Below are 14,424 nucleotides of genomic sequence, written 5' to 3'. Positions count from 1 at the left end.
GTACATAAATGAGAACGTTAATTTTCTCGTTTGAATTGTAATATATTATTTTGTAATTTCGGGGCCTTTTATAGCTGACTATGCGGTATGAGTTTTGCTCATTGTTGTAGGAAGTACGGTGACCAATAGTTGTTAACTTGAATTATAGTCATTTCGTACCCTAACCATTTCGTACCCTTATAAAAACCATTCCGTACCTCATGGAATATTTATCTGTATGCCATTTCGTACCTCATGGAATATTTATATATGTATGCCATTTCGTACCTCATGGAATATTTATATGTATGCCATTTTGTACCTCATGAAATATATTTATTTATATGTATGCCATTTTGTACCTCATGGAATATTTATATGTATGCCATTTTGTACCTCATGAAATACATTTATTTATATGTATGCCATTTCGTACCTCATGGAATATTTATATATGTGTGCCATTTCGTACCTCATGGAATATTTATTTGAAGGCAATTTCGTACTAATGGAATATTTATACGTATATCATTTCGTACCTCACGGAAGATATGTATGTGTGCCATTTCGTACCTCACCAAAGATTTACATGTATATGTATACCATTTCGTGCAATATTTCTCAAATTGAAAAAAGCTATAGCAAGTTTTTCGATTGGTCACATAAGGTGCAAATTCTTATGCAAACATTTTTATTCATGGCTTTCTTCTTGAGTGAATATCCCATTTCACTGAATTTCACGTCAAAATAACTGTTTATAACTATAAAAACAGTTAAGACACAGTATGCATTGAATATTAAATATTTTAAAAACTTATAATAGGGCAGTATGAATGATCTTTCCTTTTTTGAATTATACATTTTTGTTTTTCAAAATCAAATACCGATGTTGGGACATAATTTCAATGATTTACAAATATGTATGATATGAAATAGTAAACATGTGTTAAGTCTATGAGGTACTAAATGGTTAATGCAGTTGGCTCATAGGGTACGAAATGGTTTTGCTCATGGGTACGAAATGGTAAATGTTGGGAAAGAAATGGTCAATGTTGGGTACGAAATGGTAATTGTAGGTACGACATGGCAGCGTTACGAAATGTTCAAGGTACGAAATAACTTGCTACCGTTAACTTTTATGTAATTTGGTCTCTGGTAGAGAGTTGTTTCATTGGCAATCATACCACATCCTCTAATTCTTATATCTATTAAAAATATCAATAATTAGTATCGTTATATGATGTTACATGTATTTTGTAATTGTTAGGAGTCAAGCTAAGCGGTCATTCTTTTCTCATGGTTCTAAATTTAAATCATGCTGTTTGAAATATTTTTTTAAAACATCGTACAAATAGATTTATATATGCAACAATGTATATATATTGTATTTATCTTCATTAAATTCCTGACCACCAACCGCAAAAAAAATGTTATCCACTTCCCAGTTAAGTGCAAAGTACGCGTGACCAATCAGATGTCATGATCTGTCAAAGTTACACAATAAAAAAAGATATTTAGAAAAAGCATATTGTGATAATCTTATCTGGAAATCGCTGTAATCTATACGTTCAGAAAAAAACAGATATATCCCTTTAATTAATGAGGTATTTAAAAAGATTTCATAAAAAGTATAGAGATATCTCAAATTCCTCAATGACCTCAGTATAACATGACATATCAGTGTTTAAAAATACAGTTATATTATCTATTTCATTTGAACGCATTTGTAATATGAATGGAGGTAAATTTAAGTCAACAGTAATTCACCAATGTCAAAACCTCGTAAAATCATTTATACTATACAAATCAAAGTGAGATAAACAGAATTCTCATGAACTCGAGACTGAGCGAGACCGGTAGCGTCGACAGGGTAATCCTATCCTGATAAGTATACATCACCTTTATGTGAATCCACAATCAGTAATAACATCGAAATATGAATTAGACACAATCGGTTTTTTTTTGCAGATCAGACAACTACTCTTGTATATAACGATCTATAACTGTGAAAACATTCCAGTTAAAAGACTGGGGAAAATTCATTTATATTAACAAGAGTAGTGAGCCACAACGTATAGGCGATAATGCTTTTGAATATAGGATAAATTAAGATTGTGTATATAGTTTACTTACAAAAACGCCAAACAACTTTGTATATAATTAATATGTGTCTAGTTTTGTAAATTTTATTTAAATTTTTGGGTGTGTGAAGGCGTTGACCAACATCACAATTTTTCTGACCACTGTCCAGCCTTGCTAAAAGTATTATTTTTGTCAATAAGTCTTTCTTCATATTGTGAAAATAAATTAATGGTAAATATGAAATCGTATATACATGGTCAACTATTAATGCAAACTAACAAGATGATCAAACCAGTTCTATCAAGTACGAAAATTGCCGGACCTATGCTCTCAAAGGAGCAGCATTCACATAGTTCTGATACTACAAAAGGACGAAATGGTAAAAGCACATTTTGAGTAAATTGATTGAGGAGTAAATATTTTAATGACATCATTACATTTTTGTTTGTTACAATAGGCCAACAATGGTCAAAGTCCAATAGCTCCTTAAAAGGTCAAAAGCAAAAAGGAGTATAGAACGGTCAACTAAGATTATATTAATATATAACAGAGGTTTTGTTTGTCAATAGATATCAATAAACCAGTGTGGCACAGACGTACGGAAAGAAAAAAAAACTCACAAAACAGACTGGACAAACATTCACTATGTCACGTTGGGTTGGGAGACAAACAACAATAAAATAAAAAAGATTGAATATTTAGAAGTGTGCAAGTATTTGAACACTCGACTTTGGTATGTCGGTCAACATATTCAAGTACAAACAAGATTCTTGATTATAAAATATAAAAATTGTATCGTCATGAATATGAATACAATATTTACCGCATTCATTTGGAAATCAGACCATCTTCTACATGTTCTATCGTTTTAGTATAATGACGATGTTGCAGGATAACAATGTATTACCCCCCGAGGAAGTTGCTGATCAATTTAAGATACAATTCTCAAATTTCAGCGACAATGTTTCTTTTAAACTATGTTAATGAATTCTTTAAATGATTATTGACTATCCTATTACTTGAAACGTTAGATCCCGATCAGAATCTTATAGAATGACACAATCGTTATTTGATAGTTAAACGGATGCAATGCTATAAAATTACGTGAAATGAAACATGACAAAATAAACAACAACATGTTATATATATGTTTAAACGTGCTCCGCGTCACGTCAGTCTGATCTGGAGGCGAAATGGTGAGTTTCTTGTGTGATAAAACTAACAAATACTAAGCATTATAATGACTTAATATATTTCGACCATTATGAACCTTAACTTCATATTTTCCAGTTGGTATCTCATCTTTATGTTTTAGGAACGATAGTCAGGAAACACTTATATCTTACATTGATTGTTTTGATCCATCATTATTTTCAATAAATTCAGTGAAAAGTCATACTACCATGAAGCTGCATATCGTGTTTAATGACAAGATCAAATGGTGTGACACTATGTTTTCTACCCCAGGAATAGATCACCTCAGCTGTATTTGGCAAAAACCTTTCGGAATTTTGGATCCTTAATGCACTTCAACTTCGTACTTTATTTGGTCTTTTTACTTTTTTGATTCGAGCGTGACTGACGAGTCTTTGTAGACGAAACGCGCGTATGACGTACACACTTTTAATCATGGTATCTATAGTGAGTTTATTTTTTGTTTGGGATCTGCTTGTTTGTAGGCATTCACGACCTGGAGATAAAACAAAAACAAATACAAAACAACAATCATTATAAAAGGATTTTGTTAGAACAAAATTTTAACTTAAGAAGTTAATCTATTATTTAAATCATTTTAATTGTTCAGTCCAAAGTAAGATCAGTATATGTTCTTACACTACATATCTCTTTGGTGACGGTATTAAACCCATTTATATTGATGTAATCAAGATATAGAATACACCAGATACATTTAAGTCTGACTCATATATTAACTTGCATCTAGAAATTTACAGTGAGGGTTGATTAAGAACAAACAATTGTGACAGTAAGCATAATTTCAGCTTTCCAATTGTGAACTTTCCTTTTCTATGAAGCAACATCTAGGCAGCATCATCATCTGGAGTATTTAAATATGTATCTCCTGGTTAATACCGAGCACGATGTCCTTGTCAGAAGGTTGCTCCTCACAAGGAAGCTATTGGACCAAAGGTTTTTTTTTATATTAATCCCTTGAAATTCTTTACGGACGTCATCATGAGATGGTTAGTCATAATTGAATCATTGTGTAAAAGATTACCATTGTTTTATTCCAATTGTCGTTTTAAAAATCCCTTATCGCCAGTTATATCCTTTTTTTTTGCAATAAAAGGTAATTTATCATTATCTTTCTTGTCATTTCAGATTTCAATCAAGCTGAAAGCCTATGGTGTCCTCGTTTTCCTAATTACTTGTTGTGAGTAAAACATTAGACATTATGTGTGGCGTTTTTTACTCTTTTTTGTTTTTTTTTCAGATTACGATATCGTTTGTTAGAAATTGTTATAAAAGTATTTGCAAATTGTTGATTTCAATCCCAAGCTAGAACTAAGAAGAAGCAAGCAATTTTAGAAAGAAATTCAAAAGTACTTCCTGCAATTTACGTCGATTAGAATATCGCGTAACATTTTGTTTACCACGACTTTCAGTGTTATTTATTACTCTGCACAGTATTTATATATCTCCACAGTTGCTACATGACTTTTTATGTAAAGTCGTTTAAAAATCGATATTTGACTCAGCTATGCTGTCAGCAATTGACATTAGAAGTAAATCCTTTGCACAGTTCATGATCATTTTAAAGGACTTTTAAAACATATCTGTTGCAAAAATCAAGATGAAAGATTAAACGAATAATCCTTTTCCGACTTTTTCGTGTGTGTGTGTATCAACTGTACAATACCATGCAGTACATACAATAATGAATGCTGTCAACATATAATTTAGGAAAATGTTTTCTGCACGGTTGATGATGTATCAATCTAAACTACTTAAACTTATATCCGTTTTAATATTTAGGATGACAGAGTAAAAACATAAACTTTTTAAACCATTATCAAAAAACATAAACATAATTATTTGATAAAATATTGGTGAGTTTAATTAAAATCTACAAATTGCTGCAATTTTTGGAAGGATATTGCGAATTTGACATAATTTATACTAATTGTCTATCAAAATGACGCTAAAAAGCCACATGAAGTAATATCAATTCGTGACAATACATACATACAATTCTGAAGATGTTGGCATTTATAAAAATGTCATTTATATTTCATCCTCGTTAACACTAACCTTTTACCAAATTTTTCTGAACTTTCGTTTTAATCCATCCATATAAATTGGAAAGATGTACGCTATAATTTCTGTATAATTATCATGCCGAGAATAAATCCGCTCTTGATTGAATTATAACACAGTATTACAATAGTGTTTCTTTCTATTTGAAATTTTATTAAAAAAAAAATTACGATAGTAATTAGTCTGTGGTAGAAAATTATTTGTCGTATTACTCTGTAAATAAATAGGTTTCCGACAAAGTACTGGTAATATATTTATTTTTACGCAATTTCTAAATGATAACTTGCTCGTTTGACCTCTACTCTTTATGTTGTTGTGTTTGATTTTCAATTACATCGACACTGCTCAAACGCGCGTGGAAAGAAAGGCAAAAAAAAAAAAAAAAGAAAAAAAAAAAGAAGAAAGGCATCTTGCCAGTCACACTACAATTTTTTAAAATTTTTTTTCGTTATTTGAAGAAGTGAGTTTTTGTTATTTTACTTTTTCATAGCAGATCGTTGATTGTTTTTATATTAATTCTGGACGATTTAAAGCTTTACATATTAGCACGTTGAATAAATACTAATGTATTGTTGAATTAAAAAAAATATGAAAATATGGAATGATTGACAATAAGATAATTATCAACCAGAGACATAATTATGTAGATTTAAGCAACTAAAAGTGACTGAACGGAAACCTGTATGCTGCCTTTTAATGTCTTTTTGGTTTTTTTTGCAAAGGGTTACTCACTACCTGGCGTGTTTCCCCTTATATTACCTTTTATGTATATAAAGAAGAAACGCCTTGGAATGACAAATGAATAAATAATTCTGTTATCTGACAAGTGTGACATGTTGCAAGTAGCCGATATTTGTTCGTTATTAAATACAGTACGTCTTGCGAGCAACCTTTGTTTGCAAAATGAATTGATTAATTTAAGGAAAAATAATATATATATTTTTTTTTTAGATTTATAGACACATATGAAATGAGATATGGGTCAAATTGACAAATTACTGCAACATTATGACACTTACATTCACATGACGCTAAAAAATAAACACATAATTTCCACCTTAGACAAGGGTCTGTACAACACAATAATTTCTCGAACAAGTTCCGTAGTCTTCAAAAAGTAATGATTACAAGTTTAGGTTATCAAAGATCTACATATATCAACTTATATAAGTAACAAATATTACGATATTACAAATGAAAAACAATCTGATAGATTCCTAAATAGGTGTATTCCTGTTTCTTTAGTCGGAACTGATACAACTGAATTCTCCACATCAAGCGAAGTTCAAACAACAACAATGACTGGCGAAACATCAGCAACAACTGGCGAAGCAACAAAAACAACTGGCGAAACAACAACAATGACTGGCGAAGCAATAATAACAACTGGCGAAACAACAACAACTGGCGAAACAACAACAACTGGCGAAACAACAACAACTGGCAAAACAACAACAATGACTGGCGAAACAACAACAGCGATTGGTGAAACAACAATGACTGACAGAACAACAACGATGACTGCTGAAACTACAGCAATGGTAAAAGAAACAACAACGACTAAAGTAACAACAACATTATCATTGACGGCATCCGAGTCTCCGATAAATACTGTACTAATAGACATTGGAACAACAATGGAGCAAACACCAATAACGTTGGAAGATGCTGCAACTCAAATTAACCAAATTAATATAGGTATACATATTATACTGTTTATGATGATGTTGTTGTCCAACAGACAAAGCCCCAAACAAGATGGGTTTTTTGGAAGTCACATTACATAAACTGTTTGAAAAAGATATGAGGTATTGACATTTTACTTGGAAACTCAACATAATTTATCATGACACCTACCAAATAGTTTGTTCTCTGTTCTTTGCAATGCCAAACAATGAAACAGAATTGGATCTTACTTCACAGTATTTGATACCTTAGTCAAATAAGTCTCCTTACAAACAACTGCATGAAACTTTTTTCCTATCTATTAATTTCAATTATTTAAGCAATCAAATTAAAACCAAGCTTCAGAGTTCTTGTGCAATTACGTACTCTACATCTTTTGGGGTGATATGGACATTGAATTTAAAAGAAATGCTAGAGTAAAAACAACCTTAGTCTCTCATCTTTCAATAGATTTTGACTTTTCTACACTTTAACAAGTATTCTTCATTCCAAACGCAAAGACAGATTTAGCTTATTGGTCTTGACTAACCTTTTCTGAAAAAAGAAGGGCAAACGTAAATACAAATATAGCAAGGGTTCCAAATAGTTAAATTAAAGTCATCAGCGCGAAAATTGTACGAAAGCCGTCAAGAGTTGGTTAACCGTTATCATGATAATTGAATATCTGTCTAATGGTATTTTTCAAAATACGGTCCTCTTTTTCTTAAATATGGCATCACCGAATAATAATCATCTCGATTTATGGGTTTGAATATCTCTTTGGTATCTTCAGCCTTTCCTTGAACAGTGTCATTACAAAGACATTTTTTCATAATTTATGTAAAGGTTATTATTTGAATACTTTTAGATATAATGGTAAATCTTTTAAATCACATATGAATAAAAGAATATTTCGTAAATTATATGTCTATAATAACGTATGAATGAGCATCTCAAAAACGAGAAAAGCAATTTGTTTATGCTGTGAATAAAAAAGGTTACATAGTGCGATGTGCAAATATAATGAACAAGCAAACTATGATTAGTAAAAAGTATAAGGGATATAGAAATACATACAAAGATTCAAAATGTCTATCAGAACGGTAAGACAAGTGTTTCAAATGAGTACTGTATTTTGAAAAATAATGCACTAAAACGCGTATTAAAATGTATCAAACCGTTCGTCACATCTCTATCGTACGAAATCACTACAGACATCTTTTATCTGTAGATAAAAGAAAACCATTTTAAAAACTCATATCACAATAACTGTCGCAGTCTATATATATTTTGATATAACTGTAAGGGTAATAATCTATGACTTTGGATAAAAGAGAGGCGAAAAATACCAAAGGAACATTCAAACTCATAAGTCGAAAATAAACTGACAACGACATTGCTAAAAAAGAAAAAGACCAACAGACACACAAAAGTACACAAAACACAACATAGAAAACGAAAGACTGAGCAACAACACCAAAAACTGGGGTGATCTCAGGTGCTTCGGAAGGGTAGAAGTTAATCATGAGAACTGTTCTCAGTAGTTAATATCCCTTATTGGAACTTTTGTCATTCTTTGATACAAAAGGAAAGGATACCAAAGGGCAACCAAAACTGTAAATGGTGGAACTAAAAGGTAACACAACGAAAAGACAGCAACAATACACAAAACACGAACCCCGTCAGACTATTAATATTAAAGGAACTTGGACAAAACTTTGATAAATTGCACAAATTGATACATTAATAGAAATGCCAATTAGGTTGCCTCATAATGAAAATATTACATTATTTCAAAGTTTATACATCCTGGGTTTTTGTGGGTTTCGAGCGTTCCTGAATATGTTCCGAAAAGCGCCTCGGACATGTTGGATTAAAAAAAAACTATATAAAGTGTTATTGTCATTGTTCATTTTCATGTTATTCAAAATCACATGACTTTTTTAAAATTTTTTCAGGATTATCACTTGGAAGTGGTAGTGAGGAATCCACCATTAGTTTTTATTATCCGTTTGTAAGCGTTGTAATGAGTGGAATTTCGACTAGGTTCTGACTTTGTCATTTTCTGATAATGTAGACTTATTTCATCATGTTCATAGATTTTAGAATAAATTGTATATATGAGGTTCATATGAGAAAAAAAGTTATTTTAAATTTACCCATAAGGCAATGTTAAAAATATGTTATGCTTGAATTGCAATGATGAGGTGTATTGTAAGCTATACAATAAACATTTTATAATCGTTATTTGGCTATTTGCCAATTTTGTAAACTGCATAGAAAGGATTTGACTTGAAAGGCATTACTAGTAATTCTATTGGATTTATTCTAAAGCTAGTAAAAAAATATCCCTATTGTGTCTTTGTAATGTGAATGTGCAACTCCATCAGATAAAATTGACCTGTCCAACTAGTCCAACAATTCGACCGCAACTGATGAGGCCAATGTAGACGAAACGCGCGTGTAACGTACAATGTTTTTTGCCTGGTATCTTTGATCCGTTTCGACCAATATTAAGACTGTTCAAGTTAACCCGTTATTGTTTTGATGTGTTAGATCATTCTATATGTGTACCTGATTAAGGTAAATCAATAAACAGTTTTTGGTGGGCGTAGGGTTATCATATCAAATGTAAACTTCGGGCAGAAGTAGCGATACAAAATTGAATGAAAATCTTCACAAAGGGTAGAAAAAATTTGGACAAAAGAGAACAAAGCCAATTTACAGTGAAGAACATATTTCTGAGAAAACTATAAATTTTAAAACACAATTTTTTAGAAACTTATAATAATTCAGCAGTTTCAGCAGCTCCAATAGTATCAATATATATGTTCACAATATTTTTCTATTTGAATTTGCATACATTTGTTCTAGTATTTCTAATGTTTCAATAGGGAAAATTTTCTACACAAAGGAGAGAATTTTACCAACACAAAATTACAAATAAAAAACATTATTACAAACATAACTTATCATTGAAGGGACATGATCTAGAAGTGAAACTAGTAGGTAGCTGAGACTAGCTGAACATTTAGACGATCAAACAGCGAAAAAGTATGTCAACACGTTACATCAACTGTAATGGTAGTTGGTACTATTTACAATTTTCACTATAGTGGTCAAAATTAGTGCATGTTTTGGGAATGTTTTTGTGATATAAAAAATAAGATGTGGTAAGATTGCCAATGACACAACGCTCCATTAGAGACCAAGTGACGTTGAAGGTTAGCAAGTTAAGGTCACCGTACGGACTTTAACAATGAAAAAACCCATATCGCATAGCAAGCTATTAAAGGCACCGAAATGACAAATGTAAAACAATTCATATAAGAAAACTACGACCTTATGTATGTACAAACCAAAAAAACGAAACACAAATATGATAAACAGCAACAAACGACAACCACTCAATAGCAGGTTCCTGACTTATAAGATAAGGCCGGTTAAATATCATTTCAGGCGCGCCAACCATCCCCTAACCTTGGACAGTGATGTAACAGCACAACATAAGAACACACTATATAAATCAGTCGAAAAGGGCTATACGCATTAGATTGATACAAAGCGCAAAACAACTAACAGATTTTAGAGTATGAGCAGTTACTGAAAGCTAGTTCAAAGCCAAAAACAGCTAATAAAAAAATCATATATCTAAGAATCAAAAATCAATCAGCACAGCTTCCAATGGATTTAGTGTATAGACGTCATTAACAGTCAGAGAAAAAAAATATGACCTTGTGCAACGCCAGAATGAAAGTATTGACATATTATAGGACGAATGTTCATAAGTGTATAACAATAATATTTAGTTGAGTTTTAATTTATTAATAAAAAAAATCAATATTTATACCAATAAAAACAAAAATCAAAGGGCACATGCTGGTTAAGTTTATTTAAAAGATCAATTAGTTTACCCGTATTGTATCTAAATTCAAGGGCTCGGTAAACAACATCACCGTAAAAATTAAGATTTGCCCTTCCGTTTGTTATCAACAGGTACAGCCAAATTTTCAAAACAAACCTTTGTATCAAGATAACTGTAAGGTTGTTGAATTTATCAATTAAATAGAATAAAAAAGTGAAAAAAAAGTATAGTTTTAATCATCTCATTACACTTCTAGTAAGTATATCCATCATTCATTGCAGAAGAAGGCTCATCTGGATTGCAGCAAAGAAATTTGCAATCAAATTTTTCTGACAAAGGGCATCTGTCTCTTGGCTTAGTACTTGAGCAGGTGTTTTCCATCAAAATATGTTGTGCACTAGAAATCATACTATATGTTTTTAATCCAACACTTATTCAGAAAAAAAAGTTCCGAAACATTGATGTATAAAAATTTAGTATTATCAATCGGAAAAGATATTACTATAAGAATAAAAACATTACATAAAATATATAAAAAAAACTAATGAATGCCCAAAATAAACATATTTAAAACTGAGATACTGCATAAGATTTCGTACTTTCGTAAGTTCATCAGGGTTTTAGATCTATGTATTTATATTTATTTAACCTATTCCCAACAATGAAGGGAACACATGTACAGGTACACTACAATAGAAATGAGAAGATGTGGTATGAGTGCCAATGAGACATCTCTCCATCAAAGTCACAATGTGTAAAAAGTAAACAATTATAGGTCAAAGTACGGTCTTCAACACGGAGCCTTGGATCACACCGAACAGCAAGCTATAAAGGGCCCAAAAATGATTGGACTAAGTGTAAAACAATTCAAACAGGAAAACCAACGGATTAATCTATATAAAAACGAGAAACACTTAAGAACCACATTAACAAACGACAACCACTGAAACAGGCTCCCGACTTAGGACAAGCGCAAACAAACTCAGCGGACCTAAACGTTTCAACTGGCACCAACCCTTACCCTAACCTGAAATAGTAGTGTGACATGACAACATATAAAGACACACTATAAAATATTAATTGAAATGGCTTAACTCAATCAAAAAGACTTATTAACAAATAAAAGTAAACATACACTGACCGAATAAATTTGATCTATGACACAATGTCAAAAAGACAACTATAACCTTTGACAAAATGGCGTTATGTAAAATAGCGTACACAGGTAAATTTAAATGTAACAATTTTGTTGTAAGGAGTATGGAGACATTTTGTACAAAATGAATAATTTGTTGTTCATAGTACACGTAGTGCGAGAACAGCAGTAAATATTTATCGTCATACTTAATACTTATATACTTTTTAAAGGTGGTACATATTAAAAATAGTGAGATATAACACAAAATCAGTAAACTTTGAATAACAAAAATGCAGTACAAATTGTGTAACAGGTCAAATTAACACGAAAGTACGATTTATAATAAAAAATCATGCATCAGAGACTAAAATCAGCTAAAACACATCCCAGGGATTTAGTGTTTTAACGCCATGGAAGATATGACTTGTGCAATGCCAAAATAAAAGTATCGACAGGCAGTAGGATATAGATATAAGAAGATGTGGTATGAGTGCCAATGAGACAACTCTCCATCCAAGTAAAAATTTATAAAAGTAAACCATTATAGGTCACAGTACGGTCTTCAACACGGAGCCTTGGCTCACACCGAACAGTAAGCTATAAAAGGCCCCAAAAAATTACTAGTGTAAAACCATTCAAACGGGAAAACCAACGGTCTAATCTATATAAAAAACGAGAAACGAGAAACACTTATGAACCACATCAACAAACGACAACTACTGAACATCAGATTCCTGACACATGACAGGTGCAAACAAATGCAGCGGGTTTAAACGTTTTAATGGTACCAAACCAAAGTAGGATAGTTTGGATTTAACCTTATAATAAATATGTATAATGTTACATATAGATAAAGCAATCCCTATATAGAAATTGAACGTGGATGTTTATTTATACACCCAAAAGACCATTCGAAAAGGATACAAATTTAGTTATGTTTTAATTTGTTACTGACAAAATCGATATTTGTGCATTACAAAAATGTATTTCAACACCAGAAGCATTTTGACATAGTATATCTATTGGCCGATACCATTACCTTTTATATAAGATGGAGGAAATATGTGCCATACATATTTTTCAGAAGTTTTTAAATCTTTCACTGATCTTTATCCATTGTACTTCGTTTTATTTTAAAGCTGCAGTACTGGTCTGAAGATTCGTCGATCTTTACTTAAAACGTGGACCACTTGGAAAAAATTCCAACAGTCAATACCATGATCAAAATAAAAACGCCACACACTAGGGGTGAACTCATGATACGGTATTCTGGCAGGGTACGTAGTAACAACAAAAAAGACTGTTGAAAACATTAATAGTCAACGATGTACCAAGTAATAAAAACAGCTCACAAATGTCCTATGGATCAGTAAAAAAACCTATAAAATGTGCTAATGAAATACCACTGAACGCAAAACTGATAAAACATCCGTCGAAATGTTTAAAAATGTATAGATTACAAATTACAGTTTAATATGTTATATATTCAGTGACACTGTTGTGTCAGCTTTCTATATAGAATTAGATTTAGTAACCTCTAACAACAGAACTTACGCAGTACCTATATTCTTTTTTATTGAATGCCTAACTGTTAAATAAAAATGACATTTTTTATTTAAATCTTATGCTTGGACCGGAATAGCTTCACAGTGTGTTGCAATGTGTTACATTTAAAAAGATAAAACTGACGGTCTGAACACAGTCAACGCCCATTTGGTCATACAGCGCTTAAATCTTCTATGTATTTATGCATCTCATTTTTTTCATTGATTTGGTTTGGGCGTTATTAATCAAAGGGAACTCAAAATAATCAACGAGTCAGCAACTTTACGGTCTTCTTCAACAATTGACCGATATCTAGACAATAAGTAGAGCTATATAGTTGCCTCTACTCTGACCCCGACTTTGGATAAAGTCGAAAAACTGACGAGTGTCCTGCCTCGAGACATTCACATGTGCCTTCATGAGCAAAATCTTAATATCAAACCAATTGACTGCAGACCAAATCAGGTATAGCAATATTTTGTTTTCATGACTGACAATTACTCATGCAGAAGTTGCGGATTTATATTTCCACAGTTTCGGCTGCCGGATTCCAATTACTGTCATTAATTATGTCTGTTTTGGTTGCTCACCTAGTTTTGTTAATTTAACGGAACTATACACACTTCCATATAAGTGGGAGGTTAACCTTGCTATAAAAAGCAGGTTGAATCCATCTGTCTGTTAGTAGGTTTCACTCTAATAGACTATTTATTCATTCATTCACCCATTCATCAAAATCTTCATATAGTTGAGTGTTTGATTTTGATTAATTATAAATGACTATTAACAAACGAATTTTTGTCACGCTAAGTTTATGTTCCAAATCAGAAATCTAGTTAACAATTTACTTTAGCTAAAAAGTCATTGTTAATTT

The 14,424-nt window shown here is 31.6% G+C and overlaps 1 protein-coding gene across 2 annotated transcripts; it reads left to right on the top strand.

Moving 5' to 3' along the window:
• The first annotated feature begins 3,111 nt into the window (after positions 1-3,111).
• Positions 3,112-9,249, top strand: LOC127710180 (integumentary mucin B.1-like). Of its 2 annotated transcripts, none has more exons than XM_052215943.1 (4): positions 3,112-3,257; positions 4,402-4,453; positions 6,583-7,145; positions 8,961-9,249. In XM_052215943.1, exons 1-3 carry the CDS (start codon positions 3,255-3,257, stop codon positions 7,122-7,124), a joined length of 597 nt encoding a protein of 198 aa, XP_052071903.1. In that variant the 5' UTR covers positions 3,112-3,254; the 3' UTR covers positions 7,125-7,145; positions 8,961-9,249. The 2 variants fall into 2 exon arrangements, with proteins under 2 accessions (XP_052071903.1, XP_052071902.1); XM_052215942.1 differs by having other exon boundaries at positions 3,118-3,257; positions 6,583-7,035.
• The last annotated feature ends 5,175 nt before the right edge of the window (positions 9,250-14,424 follow it).

Source organism: Mytilus californianus, unplaced genomic scaffold (genome assembly GCF_021869535.1).
Source record: "Mytilus californianus isolate M0D057914Y unplaced genomic scaffold, xbMytCali1.0.p SCAF_7, whole genome shotgun sequence".
Taxonomy (NCBI): domain Eukaryota; kingdom Metazoa; phylum Mollusca; class Bivalvia; order Mytilida; family Mytilidae; genus Mytilus; species Mytilus californianus.
The sequence above is the reverse complement of the archived record's forward strand: the minus strand, read 5'-3'. Positions and strand labels throughout refer to the sequence as shown.